Raw genomic sequence first — 27,867 nt, forward strand, 5'->3', positions numbered from 1 at the left:
CAGTAAAGTAATATCAACCTGAAAGTTTATCCAGTAAAGTAATATCAACCTGAAAGTTTATACATGCCACTGCCCATTTTTCAATCAGTCAACCCTCATTAAGATTAAAAGCAACTTCTTTGAGTCTCCTCTATAATTTATTCAATAATATTAACAATCACTCGTGACATTGGTGCAATTGCACACAAAACACAAATTTCAAATTCACCCATAAATTATTACATGGCTAATGATATAGTAAGTCCAGTTGTACCCACAAAACACAAGGTTTTGCTAGTAGCATCATCAACCCAACAAACAAGAACACACACTACAAAGAGCAAATAGTAAGAGCTAATAGCTTATTCAAATTTAGACAATAGTCTGATAAAATGTAATCGTAACAACTAGTTTGCATAGATATATGAGACCACCTTGTAACATTGGTTGGTTTCTCCAACTTCTTGATCTTCATAGAATTTGAGAAAATCGTGCCTCGAAAATCACCTGTGAGGAAAAATGCCAAATCTAAATAGTTTACAAAGAAACCAGAGAGAAGAAAAATACTAAAAAAAGAACAAACACATGTTCTCACACACACACATATATATATATATGTGTGTGTGCGCGAGCGTGTGTTTCTTTTTTTCTTTACTTTCTTTTCTTTCGAACTAAGAACATGGATGTCTCAACAACACATGCCGTATCTTAGTTAGTTTAGTTAACAAATCCAGAGATGCCAAAATAAAAACAAAGCTAAATAGTTATTAGGTCAACCTCAAAAGAAGAAGAAAATTATTAGGAAAATCAGAAGGGATAAAAATGCTAAAGCAGGAACAAAGTACAAACATATATATTCCATCTATTTGTTTGTACTTTTATTTTAGCATAAATTTATTTCTTTCATTAAAAAGAAGCCTATATACAAACTACTATGTATTATGCTCTGTCTGGTTTGAAGGGGAACAAAAATCTATGAGAGGTTTTTTTGAAAAATGTGTTCAGTAGAAAACAGTGTCCTATATTTGGTTAGGACTCTAAAAATGATTATACTAATAGTCATGGTAGCATTGGTGTGGGTTGTGATAGTGGTGGTTGGGGTGGTGGCTGTGGCTATGGTAATGGTGGTGACAATGGTGATTATAGTGTGGTTGGTGGTAGAAAGGTGATAATGGTAACTGGTGGGTTGTTAAGCACACCAAAAATGAAGTCCAAACTGTACCTAAATTCCATAGCATAATGGCAAGTTTAGGTATCAATCCACAATGACTAATGTAAAATTCAACTAATTTTAATGGCAAGATTCCTAGATTAATTTAGACGAGAATAATTGATGACACTACAAGAATTCACACTTTCGGCAACAAAAAAATTGGTCGCTAAAAGTCTATTTTTGGTCGGCAAAAGTTATCAGCGACCAATTTTTTTGGGCGCTACTTTGGTTGCCAATTGAGGGTCGGCAAAAGTAATTCGCGACCAAAATTTTGGTTGGTCGGCAAAAGTTGGATTTGCCGACTAAATTTTTGGTCGCTAAATATTTAATTACAGCGACTAATTCATTTTGTCGCTAAAACACTTTGGTCGCGAAAAGTGATATTTTCCCGACCAAATATCTTAGTCGCCAATTGACACATTTCGTGACCAAAAAGTTTGGTCGCCAATTATCATATTCAACGACCAAAAAGTTTGGTCGCCAATTGTGATATTCCACGACCAAAAAATTTGGTCGCCATTTGTTACTTTTCGCGACCAAAACTTTTGGTCGGCAAAAGTGAGTTTCCACGACCAAGAGCTGTTTTGGTCGGCAATAGATGTATTTTTTGCGACCAAAACTCTTGGTCGGCAATTGTCATTTTTTGCGAAAAAAAATTATTTTGGATGTCGCGACTAATAAATTAGTCGCCAAAGCAGGAAAACAATACACCTGTAATTCCTAATAATTCATTCAATCCATAATAAACCTATAATTTTAAAGCATCATTCAAATTAACTGAATCATTAACATTCGACACAATACATAATTCATTAACATTCGACACAATACAACTATTCTAAGTATTCATTCACAAGTCACATCCATCTAGCATAACAATTTAAAACATAACTATTTGTTATCCATGCGCAGCTATCAACAAATAAAACTACTAATATTTGTTATCCATACACATCCATCCAAAAATATTTAATCCTCCCAAAAATGCTCATACTACCAAGTAGTCTTGTACAATTTAGCTTCGTGAACTTGTTAAGAAATATGTTGGGGAGGGTGCTCGTCTGGTTCGTGAACTTTTGATCCACTTTTCCCAACTTTTGATCCACTTTTCAATGATGGCCCCATCGATATTGTTTTAGCCACTTCAAATGTTTCTGGGAACAAAGAAAAATTATGTCACTATGAAACAGCATTACCGCACAAAGATAATAAAACCTCAACAAACTGATATATTTAAACATACCTTGAAAAGCCCCAGAGTGCTTCAATCGTTTAAGAACAATAGCTAAGGCAGGTCCTTGAATATCTTTCAAATTCTTGGTCACCTAGTCATGTAACAAGACAATAAACTCAGGAGTTCTGCTAGATTTTTGACAAAAATCAAAGGAGGCACCAAAAATTTTTGTCTACATACTGCATCAGGACCACAGACTCTGAAAATTTCACCAATGGATACTTCAGCTTTACGAACATCTGTTGATTTATCCTATATATAAATGCAAAACCAAGCAATTAAATAAAGTGATAAAAAAAATGATGAGTTATTTGCCCTTAAATTATTTTTCTGAAAATTTCAAATTTTGCAGCAGTAAATACCGTCATAGCAGAAGCAGTTGGTTTTAGCAGATTTACAGAACCTATTCTGCTTTCAATCTCTTCAAGACTCAATATTGGTTCAAGGAAAGGTGAGTGAAGAAGGATTGAGCAATGAAGAGATTGATGATGTTCTTGATCTTCAAAGCAAACTAGTTAAAGATTATGTTTGGCATTGAATATAGTTGTTGTATATTTTTAACAAACATGGATCTGGCATTATTGAAGTCTAAACTGAATATCTTCCCTGGTTTATCATCTTCCTTCACCAGATTTAATTGATGTTCACATATTAATTTATGTTGGCATAATCTTCACCTATTAATTTATGTTGGCATAATCTTCACAAAAAATATAAAATATTCTGAAACAATGACAAAGTGGAACAAAATTATGTGGGATAACCACTCAATGAAGTAACATGTTAATAAGTCCAAGAGAATTAGCAACTTAATTAACAATTGGATAATTTTTTCTTCTTGGAAACAAAAGCACTGCACTGGACGAGATTCATTTATAACAACAACATCTTCCCAACTCATTCAGCCACTTTTTTGTAAACCTTCTCCTTATTCTACAAGACATAAATATCAAATAGAATGATTAAGAAGAAAAATAAAGCCAACCTGCCCAAGGTGAATAACAGAGACAAGTATGTATTTCTTATACGCTTCAACAACAATAGCATTTATAGTAGACATTGGTGCAGTTACAACCTGATAGCAGCAAGCCATAAGGATGATGTAAAAAGTCAATTGTCACAAACTTTACAAATATATATATATATATATATATAAACATATATATAATATGGCTGAACTAAAAAACATTGACCCACATTGTGCAGAAGCTCCAATGCTTTGCGGAAACGCTTTTGTCCTATGCATATCATTCCCCTGCCAAAATGCCAAACATAAATGTCAGTAAAATTTCCTTCTAGACACTGAAGCACCTGTACCGCCCAAGCGTAACGCATCGTGGCCAAACAATTAATGAAATCAAATATAATTACCAAGCAAATAAATTTAGATTTTATCACGGTGATAAGTCATTCCACACGAATCAACAGCTTGTTGCTTCTACATTGGAATGCATTTATTACTATATAGACTAATTGCTATTTGCTATATAGATGATCTACCTACTTATCAACAAAACATCAGGTCTTATACCTATAAATGCAGATTCACCAAATATGACTTAAACCAATAGGACTCCAAGTTTTTAATTCGTTGATAACCCAATTGTTCTCTCCTTTAAAATAAAAAATCTCAACTCAAATACATGAATGAAAATATATGACACCCCCAACTGGTGTTCCACCAGACATTGTTCACACAAAATAATGACAACCAAAGAATCCAACAACACCTTTCTAAACTGTCAAACAACCTACTTCTAAAATTTCTTAAATTTCCCAAAACATAAAAAGTATGAAGACCTATAGTCTGTAAATCCTATTAAATTCTGACTAAAAAATTATATACACAACGATCTAAAAAATAAACAACTTGAATCACTATAATAGGATCCGAATTGAGCCCCAAAAACCTAACAGCACCAAACTGAACTTCTCTCTAACGGGATAGAAGCAAGATCCATTTTGGATCGAAGTCGGCCCTGGTTTTTTCTTCATCTTTTTTTTTTTTCATATTTTAATTTTGATTGGCGTCGCAAACACATTGTTGTTAGGGCACTTCTTTTTCTCCTAGACCATGAGCTAATGCTACAACAAAGAGTATTTTGGACTGATCAAAGAAAAAAATGTGGTGTCCTATTGTTGTATTAGTAAGAAATTATATTGCTGCAAATTGCTCAAAACAGGTGGTGGCCTGAGGTGTCAAAATCCTTGAATTTTGCACCAATGGCTCAACCATTACATTAAAATGAACTGTATAATACTATCTCTAGCAAAATGAAAATAAAAATAATTTTTTTAAAAAAATAGAAAAAATCATCTATCAAACAACTAAATGACTGACCATTGAGCAGTTTGTCAATATCAGTAACCATGATTGGCCAAGAATTTTGCACCAATGGCTCACATTAAAATGATCTGTACAATACTATCTCTAGCAAAATAAAAATAAAAATCATTTTTTTAAAAAAAATAGAAAAAATCATCAGTCAAACAACTAAATGACTGACCACTAAGCAGTCTGTCAATCTCAGTAACCATGATTGGCCAAGACTTTGATTTGTTTCTCAACTACTCAAAAAATTTCCTTCAACCAAACTCGTTTGAAGGTTGGAAACTTTGTAGCATACCTTGGATATATATGGAAGGGATATTCTGATGCCGCGAAAGCCAAAGGTCCTTAAAGTTCCAGTCCTATCATAGCAATGAGACTTGCTCAAAGGCCAACATTGAGAACCACTTCTACTGGAGTTTTGAGATCCACATATAGGTGTCACAAAATTGCTCTAAAAGGTCACAGGGCTGTTTCACCTATAATGCAGTAGTGATTGAGTTTGTCCATTATCACCATACATTTTCTTTGTCTTGACACTGTCAAGATGAGCTTTGCGAACAGCAAGTTGGATCTTCCTCTCATGCTCCTTAAGCATTTCCTCAATGTTTCCACCAGAAGGAAGCAATAGACCCGAGTAGTGGATCCGATTATTCTTTGGAGCATAAACCTAACGTCAAACCAAAGTAATAAGAACATCAACTAAAAAGGTTTTTGTAGAGACAATTTGAAGGTACAGTTTTATACACTAGCATCATCATAAACTCTTTGGACTATTTGACCTACCAAAATAGGTTGTTGCATAATAAGTAGGGCTGCAAAATGAATGAAGCTACTCGAGCACGACTTGTGTTCAACTTGTTAAAACTCATTCGAGATCGGCTCGTTATGTAAGCCAGCCAATCTTGAACACATTTTAAAACTCGTTAAATTATCAAACTAAGCTTGACCAACCTATTATTAGGCTCAATAAGCATTTATGCACTATAAAAAAAAACCAAGCTTCTCGAGCTTAATTCATGTTCAGCTCATTAAAAATTTGTTTGAGATTAGCTTGTTATTTAAACAAGACAATCTTGAACACGTTTTGAAACTCATTAAGTTTTTAAACCAAGCTTGAACAACCTGCTAGTTAATTTGACTCATTAATTATTTAAGTATGTATTACACGGTTTCATGGTTTCTCAGTTCAACATGGTTTAAACTCGTTACAGTTTCAATTATTTTCCTCGAGATAGACGCAGTGAGGCACATGATCAAGAAAGATGGCTGCATGAGACAATTTTGTTTTTTCCCAATATTCATCAGATGGGGAGCCACAAAGTTTGAATTTTCTATGCAGTTGTTCCACCTACAAATGATACAAGAAGAGCATCTCAATGACCACTCGAATCCAGCTCATTTAAAGCGAGATTAATTAAAGGGTAAATTTTCTATGCAGTTGTTCCACCTACAAGCGAATTTTCTATGCAGTTGTTCCTAGATTAATTTAATTATCATGATAATTAAATTAAAGTGAGAATAAAATAACAACTAGAAAATTAAAGGGTAAATTACAAATACACCATTGATGTTTGCTTAAAGTACAGATGGCCCCCTGTGATTTGAAAAATTATAAATACCCCATTTTTAGAATTTTTTATTTAACTGAATTAACTAAAAAAAATGAAATTTATAATTGCTCTCCTATACAATAATAAAATTTTTAAAATTATTAATTCAAACATATTTTTAACATCATTAAAAATTGTTAATTGACTTGATGATTTATTAATAAAAGAGGTGATTTGTTATGAAATTAGAAATCTCAGAGGGTGGAATGTAATTTCTAGAATCATAGGGGGCGATTCGTATTTTAATCAAATCTCACGGGGTGTATTTGTAATTTACCCAAAATTTTTAATTAACAGTAAATATTAAGATTGAGAATTCAATTTGGGACAAATCCTAGGGCAAAGAATCCACCACTAGTTGCGTAAATAGGGTTTAACATCAACATCTAATTGCAATACGGTTTGAACTACTCAATGTTTCACAACTACATGTTTGAAATATTGATCAAAAGGATTGTTGCGTTCAACATATAGGCACGAATTATTTCAAGTAGTACAACTCGTTCGCTATAGACTACGGTAGCAATACGACTCGTCTCTCATAGCATGACTCGTCTCATACTTTGAGTATAGCACATAGAAAACCATTGTATTAAAAGTATTCAACAATGACAGAAAGTAGAATACTGAAAGGGATTGAAAGAAATTGAAATTAAACTTCTAAAACATTCATACAACTTGCTCAAACCATTTAAACAATCAAAGCCTAGTTAAAACTCTATTTACATGGCTAGGGTTTCATCAAAACCTTAGAAAGAGAAGCCTAGCCGCTCATGAAGGAGTAGAAAGATGATGAAGAAGCCGCCATGGAAGACCTCCAATCCTTCAACTCCAAAACTCCAAAACCCTAGCCTTCTTTGCCTCTTTTTTTAAGAGAATTTTTTAACAACCTTTTTTTTCCTCATCTTATACTTTTCTAGCAAAACAGGTGACTTAAGAAAAAACGAGCAAGAAAATCGACATGGCCGCACGTGCGGGAAAGGCTTAGCACGTGCGGGAAAAACCCTTTGCACGAGCAAATAAGGTAGTCCGTTTTGATCTTTGGGAAGGGGGCTGTACGTGTAGGAATGACCCTCCACAGGTGGAGTGTGTGCTTTTCAACTAAAATATCACTTTTTGGTTCATTTTGTACTTCAAACACATCCAACCTAATTCACATCAAACACTAGTAAAATGTACGAAGTTGCATCAAAAAGAGGGTTAAGAAATGTCAATTATAGGCCTCAGTGGTATACATTTCGACCTTAATTACACCTCCCAACTTACAACTTGCTAGTCATCGAGTAAGGAAACAAAGAAAGAAAGAAAGAAAAAACAAAGCAAAATCTAGTTACATCCTCTTTGTGGAAAGAACAATTGCATTTAACATATGTTTGAACAGGATAATCCTTTGTGATATGTTTAAAGTTGAACATATTGATATGTTTAAAGTTGAACTTATTGGAATAGAAGAAGAACATTAACCGATGAAGGGAAATGCTATATGCAAGTTATGTCATTTGTGAGTTTGATTATTAAAAATGGCATAACTCAATACCATGGGAGTCATAACTTAAAAAAAAAAATATGAGTTATAACCAAATATCACATGAAGTATAACCAAACAACTCTTGGATCATAAGTAAAATAATGACATAACCAACATCCTAATGTGTCATAACTAACAACACTATAAGTTATAACCAATGACACATAAATCGTGACTAAAAGTACATACAGTACACACTACCATAAAATTTATGTGCCTAGCATTCCTTAAAAATAAAGTTAATTAGTAAAAACAAGAAGAACTAACATTTTGTGCAATGACATTTTTGTGTGTGTGTGTGTATCAATAGGATATGTATGCATAAACCTTTCCTCTAAAGAGTTGATAATCTGCAATTGTTAATACCTGAAAAACGTTGTTAACTGTCATCGTCATCAAAGTCAAAGTCAATGCCAAAGTCAAAGTCAAAATCTTCATAGTCAACTCCATCCTTATTGCCTATGTAGTCATTAAAGAGAAACTAATGTTAATATTTGGCAATGTTGAAGTAAAAATCAATTTGTTTGTAGAATAATGAACCTAGCCAAATCTTCTGTACTGTAAACAACTGGCGGTGGCATGAAGCATATCTGAAGCAGTGGTGGAGCTAGAATTTTGGCTCAGGTAATAGTAAAGTGAAATGTTATGTCTATATTAGTATTACCCATCCCACTGCGCTTTGACCCTATCAGACTTAACCCCCATTTCTAATTATGACATTGACTTGGACTGTAATGATCGTCTCCAAACAAAATAAACTATTTTATTGAGAGATTTCATCAAAAAAAATAAATAATCATTCTACATATTTGTATATATATTTGTCACAGAAGGGGAGGGGGGGAAATGCCAATAGGAACTAACTAGCAAATATTATAAAAAATAATAGAAAACAAACAATTAAAAATAGACTTTATAACATCATAAAGGTGATTTCTGTCATAAAATAAACATTTGAATAGTGTAAATTATAAGAACTAATTTGAAATAAAGAAAAAAGAAGAAGAAGAGAGTATATAATCAAATTTAGAGGGGGCAAATTGAAAGAACTATTTATAAACCTATACTAAAACATAGATTTTAGAAAGTTGAGAGGGGGGGGGGGGCATGTGCCCCTCCTGGGCCATGCTCCCTCTCCGTCCCTAATGTGAAGAGAGTTTATTATTAACAATTAAAGTTAAACATTACAAATGCCTAATTTTATTTTTGAATCACAAATTATTATAATTTTATTAAAAAATTAAATAATATTTACTATAAAAATATATTTTAAAAAATAATTGCACCACCTCCGGAAGGGATTACCCTTATTGTTGGACACCAATAATTATATAAACCCCACTTAACTATGCCAAATTTACCTAGAATGAGAATTTGTAGTTGAGATTGAATTTGTGTAGTGTGTGGTCCATGTGTGAAATAAATTTGAACCATAAAATAATAAATCTAAGTAGTTAGATCTAAATTTGTAGTATTACTGTTGGACACACCATGGTTGTTTGTGAGGTAGCTATGTGGTTAGGTTTAGTACCTTATTTCAGCCTTTTGACTGACTAGTATTTACCTTGTGAAAATATTTTTAGAAGTTAATTTTATTTTTCAGTTTTATAATTTGACTCAAATTTTCTTTTGGTCCCCACATTTTAATTCCAATTTCAATTTGATTCTCTCATCCAAATTTTTGTTAATTGTTTCTATGTGTGCATTCCAAAATCGTTAATTTTAACTTCCAACTTGAGTAGAAGGACCAAACTAAAATTAGATTTAAAGTATAGAGACCAAACTGTTCAATTTGAAATCATAGGGACTAAAGTGAACTTGGGTTAAACTGTAAGAGTTAAAAGTGCAATTAACCCTAATCTAATTACTAACTTGCTAATTCCTAACTTTGTCAAAAATAAAATAAAATAAAATAAAAATAATAATTAAAAAATAAATAAATATTATCATTTTGCAAACTTATAAGCACCTAATTGTAATTTTCCCTAAAATTTAGCCATATTCATTAGTAATGTGGGAGATTGAGTAGAATATTATGTAAAATATTTGGGTTTCCTAACATTGCCCAATTATCATTGGACATGCCATAGGTTTGTGTTCCTTTATCTTATGTTTGGTTCATTGGAATTAAATGAAATAGAATGGTCATTCCATTAGAACATATATTTTCATATTTGGTGTACTAAAAATATAATATAAATAAAATTATTGTTTACTATTGTAAAATAATGATCATTTCTTAAAGATGTTAAGAAATGATTATTCCAGGTTAAGAAATGATTATTCCATTTCAATCCACCTTTATTCCAGTGAATCAAATAGTACCTTATCGTAACTACTTTTTTCTTAGCTGTAAGATGTATAGCTAAAAAACTGAGTAGTGAAGTTGCCTTCTTGAGTTCGTTGAAAACTTGCAAATATACAATTAGAGTTTTACCTGGAAATTTGGGGCAGAGGATTACATCTGTATCTATGGCTGGAATTTCATTATCATTTACATCCGGGCCAAAACACACGAGACTTGGAAGATTTCTAAGGTTGACAGTGTCAATTTCAAGCAAAAAGATTTCTTCTTCGTTTTCCCTGGTGACAATCTTTTCTACCTTCTCGCAATGTTTAACTGTTAGATCTTCTAGATTCACAAGGACGTTGGCCATGGAAATTGTGAATATATATCTCAGGTTGTCACAGTGCTGCACTTTTAGAGAACTTAGATTTTTGAAACAATGAGTTTGTTGGGAAATATTCTTCCATATGTGCATCAACTTTGGCAAATACCTCAATTTCAATTTGCTTAACTGAGTGATTAATGTTTCTTTCTCAGCAACATCAGCACATACCCTTTCTTGGAGATCAAATATCATTTCCAGTGAATCACACCACCATACTGTTAGCCCTTGTATATTGTGCAGCCTTTGCATTAACTTGGACGAGACAACACTTGATAATTTTCCACAACACTGGACCCGTATGAATCTTACTTTGTCAAGGCATCCGACTTCAAGTTGGTTGTGCCATATCTCTGTTGGCTCATCTATTCCTGTGACATCAAGTATTCCCTTGGTGCTTAAACTAAACTGCAATTGTTATCACCTTAATTGTGTTAGTGACATATTTACTAATCCATTGTTTGGTTAAAAAATAAGATCAGATTAATAGTCAAATACGTATCATTTCTAACAAAATAGTTAAGGGACTAATTATTTAGACTAACAGTTCATTGTATTGTAATCCGCCCCTACTATCTAGTCTATCCAAACAAACACTCCCTTAGTGCTAACACCATTTATTTGAGAGTTGGGAACAATTGACAAAAGAATAATGATATACAAATAGAAAAAACATATAACATTTGTATACAGACTGATGTTGTTGCAGTAAGATTTATCCTTTTAAAATCACGTGCCCATTAAAATGACATTTAATTACAAAAAATACCACCACTACATCATTCTAAAAAAAAAAAATTGGGAAAATATCATATTAATAGAGTTTTGAAAAAATAATTACAAATTAGTGAGAAACTTTATAAATATTAATAATCAAAATTGTAAATTACTTTTTCACGGACTTTTTTTTTTTTTTCTTTTTTCCCTTCTGACATCCACTGGGATGTAGTAACCCCAAAAAATTATGTCTAACTTTTTTTTTTTTTTTAAAAGAATGGATTAATTTTCTTGACAAAATCTTTGACCGCATCAATGCTAAAGAGTTTATTCTCCTTGATTTTGTGTACCCAACAATTCTTTCCTCTTCAAACACTTAGAGGTTTATCCTTAGTTTAATGGATATTGGAAATATTTTCTTTGAAAGAATGGGTTGTTAATGTTGAATACTATAATTTTAAGACAACTCACTTGCCTTTCTATCCAAGAGATGGTGTTGAGCTGAGTTAAAAAATTCCACTTCTCGAACATTGCTCTCTTGTAGCTCTAGCATGCGCTGCAATGCTGAAGGGAGTGCCCTCATGTTGGGACAGTTGACTACTTTTATCTCCTCGATGAATGATCCTTCAAATGTGTAAGCTTGGGGACATAAACTCTTGAGGCTTGGCAGATGATAGAGTTCGAGACTATGTAGTTGAGGGAACATGATTATATTTGTTGCGACTTCATCATCTACTTTTGGTTCCTCATTAACAATCGCTTCCAGCACACCACATTCAGCTACAGCTATTTCTCGTAGTTTCACAAGAAGTTTGGCTTGAGAAGATGAGAATATATATCTCAAACTGCTACAACCCGCTACTGCTACAGATGTCAGGTTCTGAAAGCTTGGAATTCTTAGTAAGTTGCTCTTACAAACATGTGTCAACTTTGGTAGATAAAGTAGGGACAAATTTGTTAATGAAGGGAGTACGATATCTGGATAGCCTTCCCTAACAATTATTCCTTCAAGATCAAATGCTACTTCCACAGATTGACAACACGTCACCATAAGTAGTTCAAGACTCTGCATGCCCTTAATCACATTGGATGGAAAAAGAATATTTGATAGCTTACGACACTGCCAAATAATCATGTCTCTCACTTTAGGTTGAAGTTCCCTGGGCCATATCTCTATCACGTTATCCATTGCAAAGATCATCAATTTCTCAATTGTAATTAATTTAACCTACAAAGTCCACTCACAGGGTTACAAATATAGTTAAACACAACACATTTTATTTCCATTAAATATCATTCATTTAATGAGAAAATAACATAGCAGAATTTTCGATTCTGTTTGTGTCAAATGTGGTTTAGATAATGAAGTTTTTTTAAATTGGGTGAATTTAAATTAGATAATGAAGTTGCTAACCATTTAGTCATGATCTTGAGTGAATTTCATCATTTTTTAAATTAAAATTATTTTCTTCAAAAACTGTAAAATTAGAACATTAATGTTATACAAGTCTAAAAATTAGACTCATTTTTTAAGTTTAATGATATGACAATCAATTAAGATATCTAAAGTAATACTTTTTTTCTTATATTCTCTAATAATTAACCAATTATATCACTTACATATCATTGAATTTAAAAGATAGGTCTAAAAAGTAGACTTGCACATTATTTTTCATAAAATTATACACGTTTTCTAATGGAAGCTCACTATACTTGAACATCATTGATTTTGTCATTTTATAGCAAGATAAGGTTAACAAGAAAAAATATAATATATTTTTGAGTTTAATAAAATATTGGCCTCCAAACACGTTTTACAATGTAAATCAGATTTTTGACAATTTAAGTGAATATGAATGAGTAAAATGATTTTGAGTGGGATCCTTGTTTGTTGTTTTTTTTTTTTTTTTGTGTTTTGTTTTTTCTTTGATTGGTTTCTCTCCAATTCTTTGAAAATCAGGGAATGACAGATTAGAGGCGAACTTATAAATTTCCTCTACTTTATCTAGGGCAAACTCACCTAAAAACAAAATAGATTTATCGTATATACATAGAGAGAGAGAGAGAGAGAGAGAGAGAGAGAGAGAGAGAGAGAGATCAGGGTGTCTTATGGAAGTAGAGGTAGGGGCTTGAGATTTATGAGTCCTTAGGCAAACTATGAAATGAGACCCTCTTGCATATATTTTTTTAGGTAAATTTCAAATACATCCCATGAAATTTACTTAAAATATGAATTGCCTCGTGTGATTTTAGAAATTACATCATATCTTTTGAAGTTTCGAATTTCATAATAAATAGCCCCTTTATTAATAAATCATTAAGCCAATTAACAATTTTTAATGATGTTAGAAATTTATTTCAATTAATAATTCAAGTAATTTAATTATTGTACAGGAGAGCAGTTAGAAATTTTATTTTTTCAATTAATTTTGTTAAATAAAATATTTTGACAATGGGATATTTGTATATTTCTAAACCATAGGCACAATCCACATTTTAAGCAAATCTCAAGAGGTATTTGTAAATTACCCTACTTTTTTTGTAAAAATTTTATGGATAAAATGACAAAAGTACTAATAATTTTTTTATCTCTTAGTAGTCACAAAAAAAGTTTACTTGTACAAATAATCGTTAAAATTATAAATTAAAATTTACTTCCATATATTAAGATAAGAAGAAATTATTGCAAAGAGTAAAAAAAAAAAGATAAAAAATTCACTACAAAAAAAAGCACTTTTGGAGACTAAATTTTTAGTCGCCAAAAGTCCGTTTTTAGTCGCCGAAAGTCGAAATTTTACTTTTCCTGACAAAATTTTTTAGTCGCCACATTTGTCGCTTATACGTGGTCGGCGAAGGTATTGGCGACAAAAACTTTTTTAGTCGCCAAAATACAGGTCTTTAGCGACCAAAGTTTTAGTCGCCAATAGTGTTTTACACTTTTGAAAATCATACATTTACCGACTAATAATTTAGTCGCTAAAACTCACTTAATCGCCGACTAAACCGTTTAGTCGCCAAAATAAAGACTTTTGGCGACAAATAATTTTAGTCGCCAAAGGTGTTTCCGTCGGGAAAAAAAAAATACCCACTTTTTTGCTTTTTCTGAGTTTTGAACCACCAACCGTCCCACATTCCAAACCTTTAGCAACACACTCCCTCCACTATGCCACTACAACATCACATGAATATATATGCAATATATATTATTTATATAGTATATTGACCGGTATTAATACAAAACAATATACTCCCTCCGTCCCAAAATAATGGTCCCTTTTGGGGAATCCAACTTTTTTTGGTAGTACAATTATTGCATTTGAAAAAAGTTGATTTTCCAAAATTATCCTTTTGATAGTACATTTTTTGGGAATATCAATGCATAATTGTACTTTTTATGTTGTTTATTAATTTAAAAGAAAGGTAAAATAGGAAATTTATATTATTTTTGTACTTGATTTTTGAAGAGTGACTAATATTTTGGGACAATGAAAAATGGAATAAGGGACTAATATTTTGAGACGGAGGGAGTATATAAATATATTTATTTTTATTCAATATAATTTATGTAAAAAATAAATTATTTACTAAAAAAAATTTAGGCCACTTTTGGCGACTAAATTAAATTTTCAGTCGCCAATTCTATAATTTTCAGCTACTAATTATTTTTTAGTCGCTAAAAAATTAAATTCCGCCTAAAAATAAAGCAGTTTTGGCGACGAAAAATGCAGTTTTAGTCGCGAAATCTGCTTTTTGTTCTCAAATTTGATGCTGTTATTTTATAATTTAGCAATATTCAATTTACAATTGACCCAGCTATCACATTTTAGCAGCAAAATCAGATAATATAACTAATCTATTCAATATTTCTTGTAACATTGTTGATCAAAGATTTATTCAATATATATATTTTTTCAATTTGGCCCAACAACACATATATAGAAAAAAAATTCAATTGTAGATTGTTCGTCGCTGCTACAAGAATTTTTGTTGGAGCCCTGGGACTCAATGAATAAAAAAAAATTAGGATAGTTATAAATGCATCTTTTAAAATTTTCTTAAAATACGAATTCCCTTATGGTTTAGAAAATTAAGTATTCTCAATTCTATTTTATTAGTTAATTCATATAATTTTATTATTATATGAGAGAGCAGTTAAGAATTTTACTTTTTTGATTAATTTTGTTAAATAAAAATTTTGCTTAATAAAATAAATAAAATTGGGCCCCAATGTTAATTGGGTCTATTTGAATAATATAGTATAAGGTACTAATGAATTGGGTTATCTACTAGCCGGTCCTGTTTTTGGATTTTATTACCCATTAGGTTCTGACTTAGAATCTTATACACAAATAAATCTTCGCCCATCTATTATTTTTCTTTTTTTACCCTTGAGTGTTTTGTGTTGGCCTAAGCAATCTTTTGTTCTTTCTTTTCCTCCACCATTTGTGCACTCTCTCTCTATCTCTCACAGAGAAGACTCATTCTCTTACCATTTCTGTAAAAAGTTTCATCGTTGCACCACCACCGTCGCCATGGTTGTTCACCCACTGTGGCCACCATCATTAACCACTGTTCTTCTCTAAGCACCGCCACCACTACCATTGTTCACCAACCATCTCCACCGTTCTCCTCTATTGCCGTCAACGTCACCACAACCACCACTACAGTCGTCATCGAACCATCACCACCATCATCTTTCACTCGCCACTGTTGTCGTCCTTTCACTACCACCATCGATCTACACTTCACCATCACGAATCCACCCCACCTCATTCACCAACCACATCAACTATCACCGATTTACACTCTACATCTTCAATCTTCACTCTATTGTCGTTGATCCATTGATTTAGTTGTTGATCTATAAGAGGGTAATTTATAAAGAAATATTGGCCGAGCTACAATCCTCTAGTCTCTATTATGGGCCGGACTAAAGGCCGAGGTATAGGCTTCGAGTAGCTCGGTCCCATGTTGTATGAAAGCTGGGAAGAGATACTTTGGACCGAGCTACCTAAATAAGTGGGCCTGGTGGTTAGCCGAGGTATTGGTGAGAAAGGAGGCCGGGCTTGGTATAGCTTGACCGAATGCTATCTACGTCATTACTTAAGTGTATGACCGAGATAATATAGCTCGGTTAGGTCACAGCCGCCTAAACAAAGGAGGTAACCATCTTACTTGATTGATGGAAAGCAGAGTGTTATTATAATAGACATTCTTCATTGAGCTTGAGACTCCTAGGAGGGCTCTGCTAAGGAGAGTACAGTCCTACTAGGATTGTGCGAACCATCTCACTTTGTGAGTAGTGAGTAGGGTGTGTGACTCTTAGGAGGATTCTTATAAGGAGAGTTGGAATCCTACTAGGATTGTGCCAGGCAGAATCTATAAAAGCTCATAGCAGAACCTATGTACAGGTATCACAACTTTGACTCTCAAATATACAAAGCTTTTGTCTATTGTCTATTTTGCTGACTTAGGCATTAGAGAGGTATCCGGCACACACCCGCCGGCTAGCTCACGTTTTTGTTTTCAAGAGATTAAGCGACAACGTTTGGAGGAGTGCAAACTTGATCAACAGGATTATACGAGAAGATTATTTCGCGCTCATACAATCTACATTGATCTAGTTGTTTCAATGTGAAATTGACTCCAAATGACTCCAAACCACAATTTTTTTTTTCTCCAGATCATACTTGTTCTCCCTCCCTCCCTCCCTCCCTCTCTCTCTCTCTCTCTCTCTCTCTCTCTCTCTCTAAAAATAGATTTGCTGTAAAAAAATCAATAATAAAGTTATCAATATCTAATTGTGTTCTCTCTCTCTCTATTTTTAAAAATAGATTTGATGTAAAAAAAACAGTAATAAATTTATCAATATCTAATTGTGTTCAGTACTAAATTTATCACTGAATATATCATTAATTTTTTGCTAATTTTGTATTGATTTATGATAGATTCATTTATTTTCCAGGGACAAATTTATCAATCGCTGTTGTTTATTGTGTGTGTGAGAGAGGAGGGTGGATTATTGTAAATAAGTGAGTGAATATAAGAGTAAATGATTCAAGTTTGTTTGTAATTTTTTAAAATATCTATCCGTAATAAATTTATGACTGATGAAAGTGTGTAAATATGATTGAGTAATTGAGTGGTGGAGGTGGTGGCAGTAGTGATGTAGTGGTGATAGATGTTATTTTTGTTGAAACAATTCAATAAAATGTCACTAGAAATTATAGCCGGAGGTGATCGCCAATGAGGGAAGGTGGTCACTAGTGACCGGAGGTGGTTGCTTGCGGAGGGGGAGAAAGATATAATAGTGTTGCTGGGTAGTGGGCGAGCTGCTGGACAGTGAGTTTTGCACTAGGGGTAAAATTAGAAAAACATGGTTATAATTTTGAGTTGGGACCTAATGGCTATTGGGTTTGTAACTCCCTCAAATTTGGAGCCCTATTTGGGGCCAAATTCTGGAGGTCCAAACCTTGCTTGCCTCACCCCAGGCTAGGGAGGAGGTGTCTATTGGGGAAAGGGAAGAAGGAGACGGGATATTATTTTATATCCAATAATCTAAAACCATAAAATCCATTACTAAAAAAAATAAAAAATAAAAAAAGAAAGTCATTGAATTAAGCATATATTATTTATTTCAAATTCATATCTAAAAACACACTATATTATTCATTTTAGGGATGATTTCGAAGGTTAATAAGAATGAATATAAAAAGGGCATTGCACACAAGTTCTATTTTGTAAACTTATACTTTAAGTCTGAGATAAGATTTTTTTTCTCCTTCAAATCCCATTAATTTTTAATAAACAAAATTATCCTTCAAGCAATGGTTGCTCATTATTTGTAATTGTCTATAAAAAAAATTAAAAAAAAAGTATGGTGATATAACATTTATATTTTGATTTTCAAATTTTCAAATCATCATAATTTTTACAATGTGTATTTCTTTTTGATAAAATTTATATTTTTAGAATCAACATAACGAAATCTATCAAACAAGATTAATATTAAATACAAAATTATATAAAAATAAAAATATGTTTTTTTATTACAAATTTACAATTTAAACCATTTTTAATAGTAAGTTTTAACTTACTTAACTAACAATATTTTCCTGGTCCAATTTTTTCAATTTTTTTTAGGTTTAAAACTGAGAATATTCTCAATTTAAAACTAAAAAAAATTGAGAAATTTCTCAAACACTAAGAATATTCTCAGTTAATGCTAAATAATAAAAAAAGAGAAAATTTTCAATTGTACTGGATAGTTTCTCAAACTGAGAAATTATTAGTTTTGTATACCTAAAAAAATAATATCTTATTTTTATCAATATTGGTCTTGTTTGATAGATCTCATTGTGTAGACTCCAAAAATATAAATTTATTAATTATGAAGTTTTTAAGTTTTGAAACAACAAAATAAAAGTAAAATGGTACATCAGCAATACCACTTGAATAAGAAAAAAATATCTAGTACTTTTGAGACATGGTTAAGTAATTACCAAAAGATTTGGGTGTGTGGAGAGGGTGGGGCCCACAATTTGTATCGAGGCATGAAGTATAATGTTGGGTGATTGGTTGATAATATTGTCACGTGCACTTGTAATATCTAATAATTTTTTATTAGCACTCAATGAATAGACACTTTTCAATTCCTTTCGCCTTTTAATAAGGGTAAAACAATCGTATACACATAAATATTTTGAAAATAGGACTTTGTGTTAAGAAAAAAAGGGTAATTCTATTTACATACCTCAATTACTCTCAATTCACGCAATTATTCATAATTTTTTAATTACAATTTTATCCTTCAATCAAATATATAAATTGCCCTCATCTTTATTCCATCACCTTCATCCACAAACCCTAACCTAACCTATTGATAGCCGCCACCACCACCAGCCAACCATCACCATCACGAGGTCATCTTCACCGTTGCCGTCGCCTATCTCCTTCTTCTTCTTCTTTTGTCATTAATTTCATCACTACTGCCATCACCACCCTCCTCTGTAACTCACCTTCCTCATCGCTCCGCCGTCGCTACCATTGCCGCTTCACCTTCCTAGTCCATTGTTGTCACCGCCATCTCGTAACTACCACCATTATAATGACCTACAACCATCGCGCCTCTCGTTGTGCGAAGACCACCACTATCGCAACTCGTCTGCGTTCAACGACTAACCATGAGTAGTTTGTAGAGAGAGAGAGAGATTTGTGGGGGGTTACGACGACTGTGCATTGCGGCAGTGAGGGTTACGGTGGTGGTGGGGCAGTGGTGGTAGGGGCGAAGATGAGGGTTGTGAGGAGGAGGGAAAAGGGATGGAGGTTGGTGGTTAACGGCCAGCAATGGGCAAGGGTTTGAGTTAGGGTTAGGGTTGGAGAAGATGAGAGTAATTGGGTATTATTTAAAAATTAGTGGTGTGTATTAAGACAAAATTAAAAGCTTTAATTTGTGTGTAGTGTGAATTGAGCAAGTGGTATGTATTGAAAGGATTTGTGGTGTGTAAATTGAATCACCCTAAAGAAAAGGAAGGAAGACTTAATGGAATATTAACCATATCCATAGGATTTTTAGGTAATTAACCTTACAAACTAACACTATAAAACTAATCATTTCAAAAGTTCTTCCCAAGAATTCTAAGTAAAACGAAAACCTTATAAGTTGTAAAAATTTATTTGGAATTGCTACTCAAACGAGTCCAGATCTTCTGTAGTGTTTTTTCTTGTAGTGTTTGTGTAGTGCACTAAAATGACGTCATTGTGGTGTGCACACACAAAAAAAATGAAATGAAACAAAACATAGAAGAGAAGAAAAAGCCAGATAGAAGAAGACCCACGGTGCAAATAGAGCATTTCTTTACCTTCCCTTCTCACAATCGACCACCATGACCACCTTTGGCGACCTTCCCACCTTTCTCATCCCCTCCCTCCCCAAAATCTGCCATCCACATCTCTAACGACCCCTGCCTGCGAGATCCGCCTCATTTTTCCACTGTAGCCCCACCCCTACCAATCTTTCCCATATCTCAACTCCGACGAGCCTTTCTAGTCCATCCCGACCCTCACTTGCCCCTTTCCAGCCGCCATTGCTACTGCAAGCTCTCTCTATGGCGATCTCACCAGCGCTGGTGTTAGCGGGGGTAGTAGGGTGGTCGAATAGCGGAGGGGTAGTATTGGTCAAGCCCCTTCTTCTCTCTCTCTTTCTCGCCTATGTGTCTTCTCTCTGGCACTTCTATGTTCTGCACTTTCATTTCATTTCAAATTTTTTTTTTTGGGGTGTGCAACAAAACGGTGTTAGTTTTGTTTTGCATGTGGCATTTATCAATGCAAAATTCTAACGGTGAATGATAACGAGATCATATTGCAACAAAATTGAAAATATAGGGTTTAAATTGAAACTACGGTGACTAAACTAACATTTTATTCAAACTATAGGGACTAATGGTTGTTCCTTAACCTCAAAACCCTTTATTTTAAATTCTTGGGATAATTACAAAAAAAAAAAAAAAAAAAAAATCCAATGTTTGACCCTTGCAACAATATAAACTCTGAGTTTTCAATTTTATCAATTTAAACCTTAATCTTTTAATTTGTTTTCAATCTAAATCATTTGTCTATTTTGTTAACTAAAATTAATGAAAAAAATAGTATTTTAGTCATTTAACTCAATGTAGGTATACATAAAATGTCTAAAATACTCATTTTCATTCAGTTTAATGACTAACATACCCATTTTTCTATTGATTTTACTTAACAAAAATAAGCAAATGATTCAAATTGAAAACAAAGCAAAAGTTCAAGTTTTAAATTGACAAAATTAAAACTCAAGATTTATTATGTTACAAGGGTCAATTTTTTTTATTTTTGTAATTTCCCCTAAATTCTTCCATCCAAAATGCAATCTTAGTATTTTAAATAAGGTCAAAGTTTGCAAAATTACAGCCCTATTCATATTAGTTTAGCTAAATTTTTAGTCCAAAGAAATAGGACAAATTATACATGTAGTCTCTCTACTTGCCTCTCATGCCAATTTGGTTTCTGCAATATTAATTTTGCCCTTTAACTTTTCAAATTGTGTCAATCTAGTCCAAGTGATAATAGCCGTTAAAAAATTGAATAAAAATCAAAGGCAAAATGATCTATTAAAAAGGGAAGGAATCATTTCAAATTGGATGTGAATCCTTCAATTACTTTGAAGGGAATTAAAAAACAATTTGCACCTTAATTGTAGTCCAATTTCTAAATGAAATATTATCAATTGGACTAAATTGATACAATGTGCAAAATTGAAAGGTAAAATTAATGCAATTAAAATTATAAAACCAAATTGATATAAAACAAACTACAAGAATTAAATGTAATTTGTCTAAAGAAATACGACACATAAAAACGGAAATTTGTTCCTAAATACTAATTAATTTCCAGTGTGGTTTGACGTTCTTATTTTTGTTCCTAAATACATGTTCAATCCAAAATATGTTGTGTTCTCATTATAGACCAAAAGGTCAAATGAAAATAGCAAAATAATAAATAAAATTTATAGACGCCCCACAGCAATGAAGCTTAAATAAATAAATAAATAAGCTTAAGTCAAAGAAGCATACCTTATTGAAGAGAGGTTGAATAGTATCGTAATTGCTATCCGAAGTATTGCAAAAACTATTGAGCTTTGGCATCTGGCTGAGTGTCAGCTCCTTCAGTTGCAGTAGCTCAATTCCATTCATAGCCTTGTAGATAGCAGTAAAACTTGGCAGTTCTCGAAGACACAATTCCTTTAGTTTAGGAAACACAATTTTATCTGTTGTTTCTGTTGTTGTTGATGCTACCTCATTTTGATCTCCTTCTTCTTCACTCGAAATAAGTACTTCCATCTTACGACATTCAGATACATCAAGTTTCTGTAGTTGCATCAGATCTCTGGCTATGGATAATGAGAACATGCTTTCCAGTTTATGACATCTCGTCAGTTCTACAGAAGTGAGGTTGCGGAGCCGTACAAGTTGAGTAGGACCCTTCCACAAATGTGTCAATGCGGGCAAGTCTCCCAGTTCCAGCTCTGTCAACGCACTGAAGGCCTCCTCTGGTAGTTGGCCATGACAAATCTTTTTCAATTTTTCTAAATTTTCAAGATGTAGCAACTGTAACACAGGGAAGGCTATTTGCGGAACTGGAACCCCATCTGCTGTTTCAATGACATATTCCAGATCCTGACAATCTTCCAAGAGCAATTGTGTTAATTTTTTGAAACCATCTTTGTCTAAATCATAGCCACCAACATTCTTCACACCTACTACTCGTCTTAGGTTTAAAATTTTAGTGATCTTGAGAAGATTCTTGAACTCACTCTCCATAAGATCGCTCTCGTGAAGATCCCAGAGAAACAACTGGTTTTGTAATTGATATTGTAATTGATAATATCTAAATTGGTATAAACAGCCAAAGGCTATTTCGAATGCTTTTAGATTCGTAAGGACCAAGTCTCTTGGCCAGTCTGCAAAATGTCGTAGGTGAATGGCCAAAGTTGTAAAATTAGACAACCCACACAGCTCAGTCAAAGTTGCTTTAGTTTCTTCTATCCTGTGTTCATCATTAAAGCTAGACCCAAGATACAACTCTTCTAGCTTTGATAAGCTCGACAAAACACCTGGGCAAATCCTCTTCACACCACATTGCGACAAATCCAGTAGCTTCAAGTGACTAAGCCGACCTATTTCTTTTGGCAACTCCTTGATTTCGGTGACTTGAAAACTCAAAATTTCTAGATTCTCTAATGCTCCTATTACAGATATATCATTGATCAGTCCGCATTTGCAAAGTGACAAGCTTCGGAGGTTGGTCAACCATCGCAGGGATGTCGGCAGTGATCCTTCTATGTACACATTCAACATGCTTAAAGCTTTGAGTTCCTTCATCCCTCCGTAGAAACTATCTGGGAGATTTGGTAGTTTTGATCCAAAATTGTCCTCTAGCCGTAAAAGATGGAGTTTTGGAAATTCTAGATTATCAGGCAGCTTGCTCATACCAGTGCATCGCAATGAAATTACAGTGTAATTTTTGTGTCGTTCTTTCTCCGGCCATTCTTTCAATGCTTCGTCACATCTTACCATAAATGAATGCTCCTCAGATGCTATTGATATAGCAACATCACGAACTACATCATGGATTTTAACACAACCTTCTCGTTCAGCATCCATCAAGAGATAGCCTTTTTTTAAGTCATCGACAAAGGCATGTACTCTGTCTCTTGCTTCTTTGACGCTATCAATGTTCTCAAACAACTCTATCCCAACACCATATCTAACGATATCTTCAATTGGAATATTAAAATCTTCAGCATATAAGGAGCACAGCAAAAAGCATTCCTTAATTTCTCTACCTCCTAAGAAGTCGTAACTCAACTCCAGAGATTTAAACACCTTTTCTTCTACTTCCCCGATGTTTCTTACCATGGACTTGCTTAACTGTTTAAGGGCTGAATTCCATGAATGCTCATCTTTATCTTTGAGTGCTCTCGCAACTGTAACAATAGCAATCGGCAAACATCCACATTCATCCGCAACTTTCTTCTGTGTGCTATACAAATCAGTTCTTGCGTGACTTGTGTCCTTGGAAATTCCAGCCATCTCCTCAAAGAGATTCCAAGCTTCTTCTTTAGTTAAGACTTCAACTGTAAATTTCTTTTGAGCATTCATAGAATTGCATACATTATCAAATCTAGAAGTCAGCAAAATTTTGCAAACTCTATGACCATCTCTAAATGGAATTCCTATGTCATTCAGTTCAAGACGCTTCCAAACATCGTCCAATATGACAAGGATTCTCTTGGTGCCCTTTAGTCTATCACACAGTCGATCTGCTCTTCCACGTTCAGTCTCCTCCTCAAATTTCAAACCCAATTTATCTCCAATTTCACCTTGAATCTTCCTTTTATCAGGAATTTGGGACACTACAGCCATCACAACCTCATCGAACAATTTCTCTTCTTTTGCTCTTTTGGCAACTTCTTTCGCCATTGTTGTCTTACCAACACCTCCCATCCCACATATCGCAATCATGTGGAATCTATCATCCTTCAGTGCCTCCATGACATCGTTCGTAATCAATCTTCTAGATTCAAAAACCTTAATACCTTCAGTGGATGTGGATTCTATCCCTGGTGGAGGCTCATTGTAGGCCACTTCCGTCAGTTTCCTCTCTTCGTGCAACTTAGCCACCTCTTTTGCCTTGTTGGTTGCTTTCTTACCGAGCGAGTAACGTAACGGCAGGTTTGGACACCACCCATATAGACACCCTTTGTTTGCTACAACTTCATCTTTTAGAATTTCTCTGGCCTCTTCGTTGCATTTATCAACCCTTCCCAGCCACCCCTTAACATCAGGTCCAATAACTTTTACATTTCTTTCTGCTTCATCAACTGATAGCTGCATTGCACCTCTTTTCTCATCCAACTTCTCGACTTCATCTTTCAGATTCTTGACCTTGCTTTTATAGGAAAATAGATAACCGAAATGATGGCAAACTGGAGCCATTAGAATGTCTCCAATCTTGCCTACAATCGGACCAACAAAACCAACCCAACTAGTAGCCATTTCTCACTTCTATTTCAGTTATGTACCTCTCTCTCTGTTTCCTTTTTTTTTTTTTTTTTTCCTCCTTTTTCTGGAATGCAATATGTAAAACTAGAAGAAAACAAACAACTATTGAAAACAAAGAGTTAAAATAGAGTGGCAGAGGAAGAGATTACAAAGATTTCTAGAACCAAAAGAAGATATACAGAGATTTCTTTATCCTGGTATGTTGCAGTTGAACAAAGAGAAATACAATTTTGTAGAGGATATGAAGATATCAAAGCAACACTTTGCAAGAGGGGATCTAAAGATTTTTTTTTTTTTTTTTTGGTTTTTTTTGACAAGCAAGGTTGAATATAGAGAATTACAATATAATTGGACAAAGAGAACTTGTGTTGTAAAACAGAAATTGCAAAGAAGAAAGTGAGCTTAGTAAAATGAAAACAGAATGCAGAGAATACTTATTTGGTAATTGTTCAACAGAGTTAATAAAATAGAGTTGAAGAGGAGAAGATTACAGAGTTTCCTAAAATCAAAAGAGAATACAGGGAATTTTTTTGTTTTTTCTGGTAAGCAACAGTGGAACACAGAGATTTATAATAAAACTGAAGACAGAAAGTAAAATTATACTTGAGATTTAAACAGAGAAAGAAATAATAGAATTGAAGTGGAAGTGAAGAAAGAAAAACCTTGGAAACTTTCCAGAGTGTCTTAGAGATGAAACATGCACAGCATTAACAACTCAGTCGACAGTGAAGAGAAAAGCTTTTCACCAAAGACAAACAAGACCATTAACATCCATCAAAGACAAACAATCAGATTCAGAGAGGTTTTGAAGGAGAGTTTGAGGAGGATAGAATATTTTGAGATCAGTACTATGCTCTTACATCTAAAATTAATTTTTTTTTTTGACCGTTTTTTTTTTTTGGTGGAGGGGGAACTTTATTCGTTGCTTCCTTGCTTGTGTCTTGGTCTTTTGACAGGGTCCTTTCAAAATTTGCTTTGTCATACTTTCTTTAAAAGTTTTTTTTGTTTTTTTAAAAGAATGATATATAATTTACCGAAAGAGAATTCTCTTCAGTCCGCGCAGGAGATTGGACCGTGCTATTGAGTCTGTAGGGCTTATCACGGGTCCCGTTTCGATAATCCGAACCATTCAATGCGTAGAGCTCGTCGAGTACTTCATACTTGAAAAAAATCACGTTAATCGGATGTTGGTAGCTCCTTGATCAGAACACGTTTTGTTAACAATTTATTTTTAAAATCATATTTACCATTGACAAATATGTTAGCTACCAATATCCGATCAACGTGATTTTTTACATACATAAACTACTCGATGAACTCTATACATTGAATGGTTCAAATTATCGAAACAGGACCCGTACTAAACCCTACTGGCCTAAGCACACATTTCAGTCCAGTATATGGACTGGAGAGAAACATCTCCCTTATTTACCACATTATAATCTAATTTAGCCAGGGAGGTGAGCAATGGCGGACATAGGGGTGGCAAGGGGGCCACTGCCCCTGCAAACTATTTCAAAATTTTAGGTAATATTATGCATTTACCCCTTTAGTTTACAATTTGTGAAGGGTTGGCCCCTGCCAAAAAAAAAAAAAAAAACCTACCTTCTTCAAAGCCTCAAATTGTTTCCATTCTTCAATTAGAGTTATTATTTTACAATACTATATATAGTCTTACAATACTATGTATAGTATGTAAATTATGGTTTAAATGGATGTTAGTTACAAATTATTGTCTCTATGAGACCAACAAATTATCAAATTATGATGTTTGATTATATCTAGAAGTGGTATTAGCTATGATTCATTGTGATTTGTCTAAATGGATGTTAGTTACAAATCATTATGTCTATGAGACCAACAAATTATCAAATCAAATTGATTACGTCTTATTATGATATTTAATTATATCTGAAAGTGGTATTGGCTATGATTCATTGTGATTTTTAGTTACTACAAAAGTAAGCTTTAATTATGACTCAAATTAATGTTAGTTATGATCCACATTTGTACTAGTGCATGTCCGTACCTGAAAGCACGGTGTAAATAAAATAAGTGAGCAAAAAGGAGAAAAAATAAATAAAGAAAGAAATAGGAAGGAAAATAAAATGGGGAAAAAAATAAAAATATAAAAAGAAAAGGGGAAGAAAGGTGGGCAGGAAGGAGAGAGAGAGAGAGAGAGAGAGAGAGAATGCATGAGTGAAAAAAGGGGGGGACAAGAAGGTGCGTGAGTGAGAATTAAAGAAATCCTGACCCTTAATGAATTTGGAAATTAATCTCAACCTTTGAAACAAAATGTATCTCTAAGACATTTTAACATATTTTTAAAAACTCTCCTGCTTTATTATATAGATGTTATCATTTTTAAATTTTTTTATTTTGTACAAGTGTAAAAAATACTTTATAATCCAATTTTGATACTTTTTTGTTTTATTAATGACTATTAGATATTGATTAGAAATTTTATTTGTGAATTTAATGATAATGTTCAATTTTTATGTTTATAAAGTGAAATATTTAATATCACATTCGTATGAAACCTTGGTAAAAATATACTAAAATTAATGTATAGTTAATTTTTAATTGTATAGAATTTGCCCTCCTCTTTACGAGATTTCTATGTCGCTACTAGAGGTGTCACTCAGAAACCTAGACTTGGGGCCGTAAAGGGGGCTCTTACCACTTGGCCTACCCTATCTTCCCTCCAGCTACCCTATCTCTAAAGAAAAATAAAAAAAATTTACTAATGACATGCTAGCAATAAAGATCATAGTGTTAATATATTTATGATCCCTCCATATGATATAATTTTTATTATATAAACATATTATAAAATAAAATAAAAAATAAATTATAAATAGGCTTTTATGCTTAAATGGACCACACATGGGAAACATTATTAATCTCTATCCATTCGATAAAGGCAGATGCTTTTATGCTTTCATTTGCTTTTGTTTTTGCTTTTGTTTTTACTTTTGCTTTTGCTTGTC

General features: G+C 33.3%; 2 protein-coding genes across 3 annotated transcripts; both read right to left on the reverse strand.

Moving 5' to 3' along the window:
- Positions 1 to 104: 104 nt before the first annotated feature.
- LOC114322001 (disease resistance protein At4g27190-like) lies at positions 105 to 25,771 on the reverse strand. Of its 2 annotated transcripts, XM_082891571.1 has the most exons (5): positions 21,887 to 25,770; positions 11,758 to 12,510; positions 10,334 to 10,973; positions 8,263 to 8,355; positions 105 to 486 (listed from the first exon to the last, which is right to left on the reverse strand). In XM_082891571.1, exons 1-4 carry the CDS (start codon positions 24,869 to 24,871, stop codon positions 8,276 to 8,278), a joined length of 4,458 nt encoding a protein of 1,485 aa, XP_082747697.1. In that variant the 5' UTR covers positions 24,872 to 25,770; the 3' UTR covers positions 105 to 486; positions 8,263 to 8,275. The 2 variants fall into 2 exon arrangements, with proteins under 2 accessions (XP_082747697.1, XP_082747698.1); XM_082891572.1 differs by lacking the exon at positions 11,758 to 12,510 and having other exon boundaries at positions 21,887 to 25,771.
- LOC145801156 (COP9 signalosome complex subunit 3-like) lies at positions 1,944 to 6,102 on the reverse strand. The gene is made up of 7 exons (XM_082891573.1): positions 5,968 to 6,102; positions 5,054 to 5,425; positions 3,624 to 3,681; positions 3,412 to 3,501; positions 2,607 to 2,678; positions 2,436 to 2,517; positions 1,944 to 2,346 (listed from the first exon to the last, which is right to left on the reverse strand). Exons 3-7 carry the CDS (start codon positions 3,675 to 3,677, stop codon positions 2,225 to 2,227), a joined length of 420 nt encoding a protein of 139 aa, XP_082747699.1. The 5' UTR covers positions 3,678 to 3,681; positions 5,054 to 5,425; positions 5,968 to 6,102; the 3' UTR covers positions 1,944 to 2,224.
- Positions 25,772 to 27,867: the final 2,096 nt, after the last annotated feature.

This window comes from Camellia sinensis, chromosome 10 (assembly GCF_055761805.1).
Source record: "Camellia sinensis isolate YWXY chromosome 10, ASM5576180v1, whole genome shotgun sequence".
Lineage (NCBI taxonomy): Eukaryota > Viridiplantae > Streptophyta > Magnoliopsida > Ericales > Theaceae > Camellia > Camellia sinensis.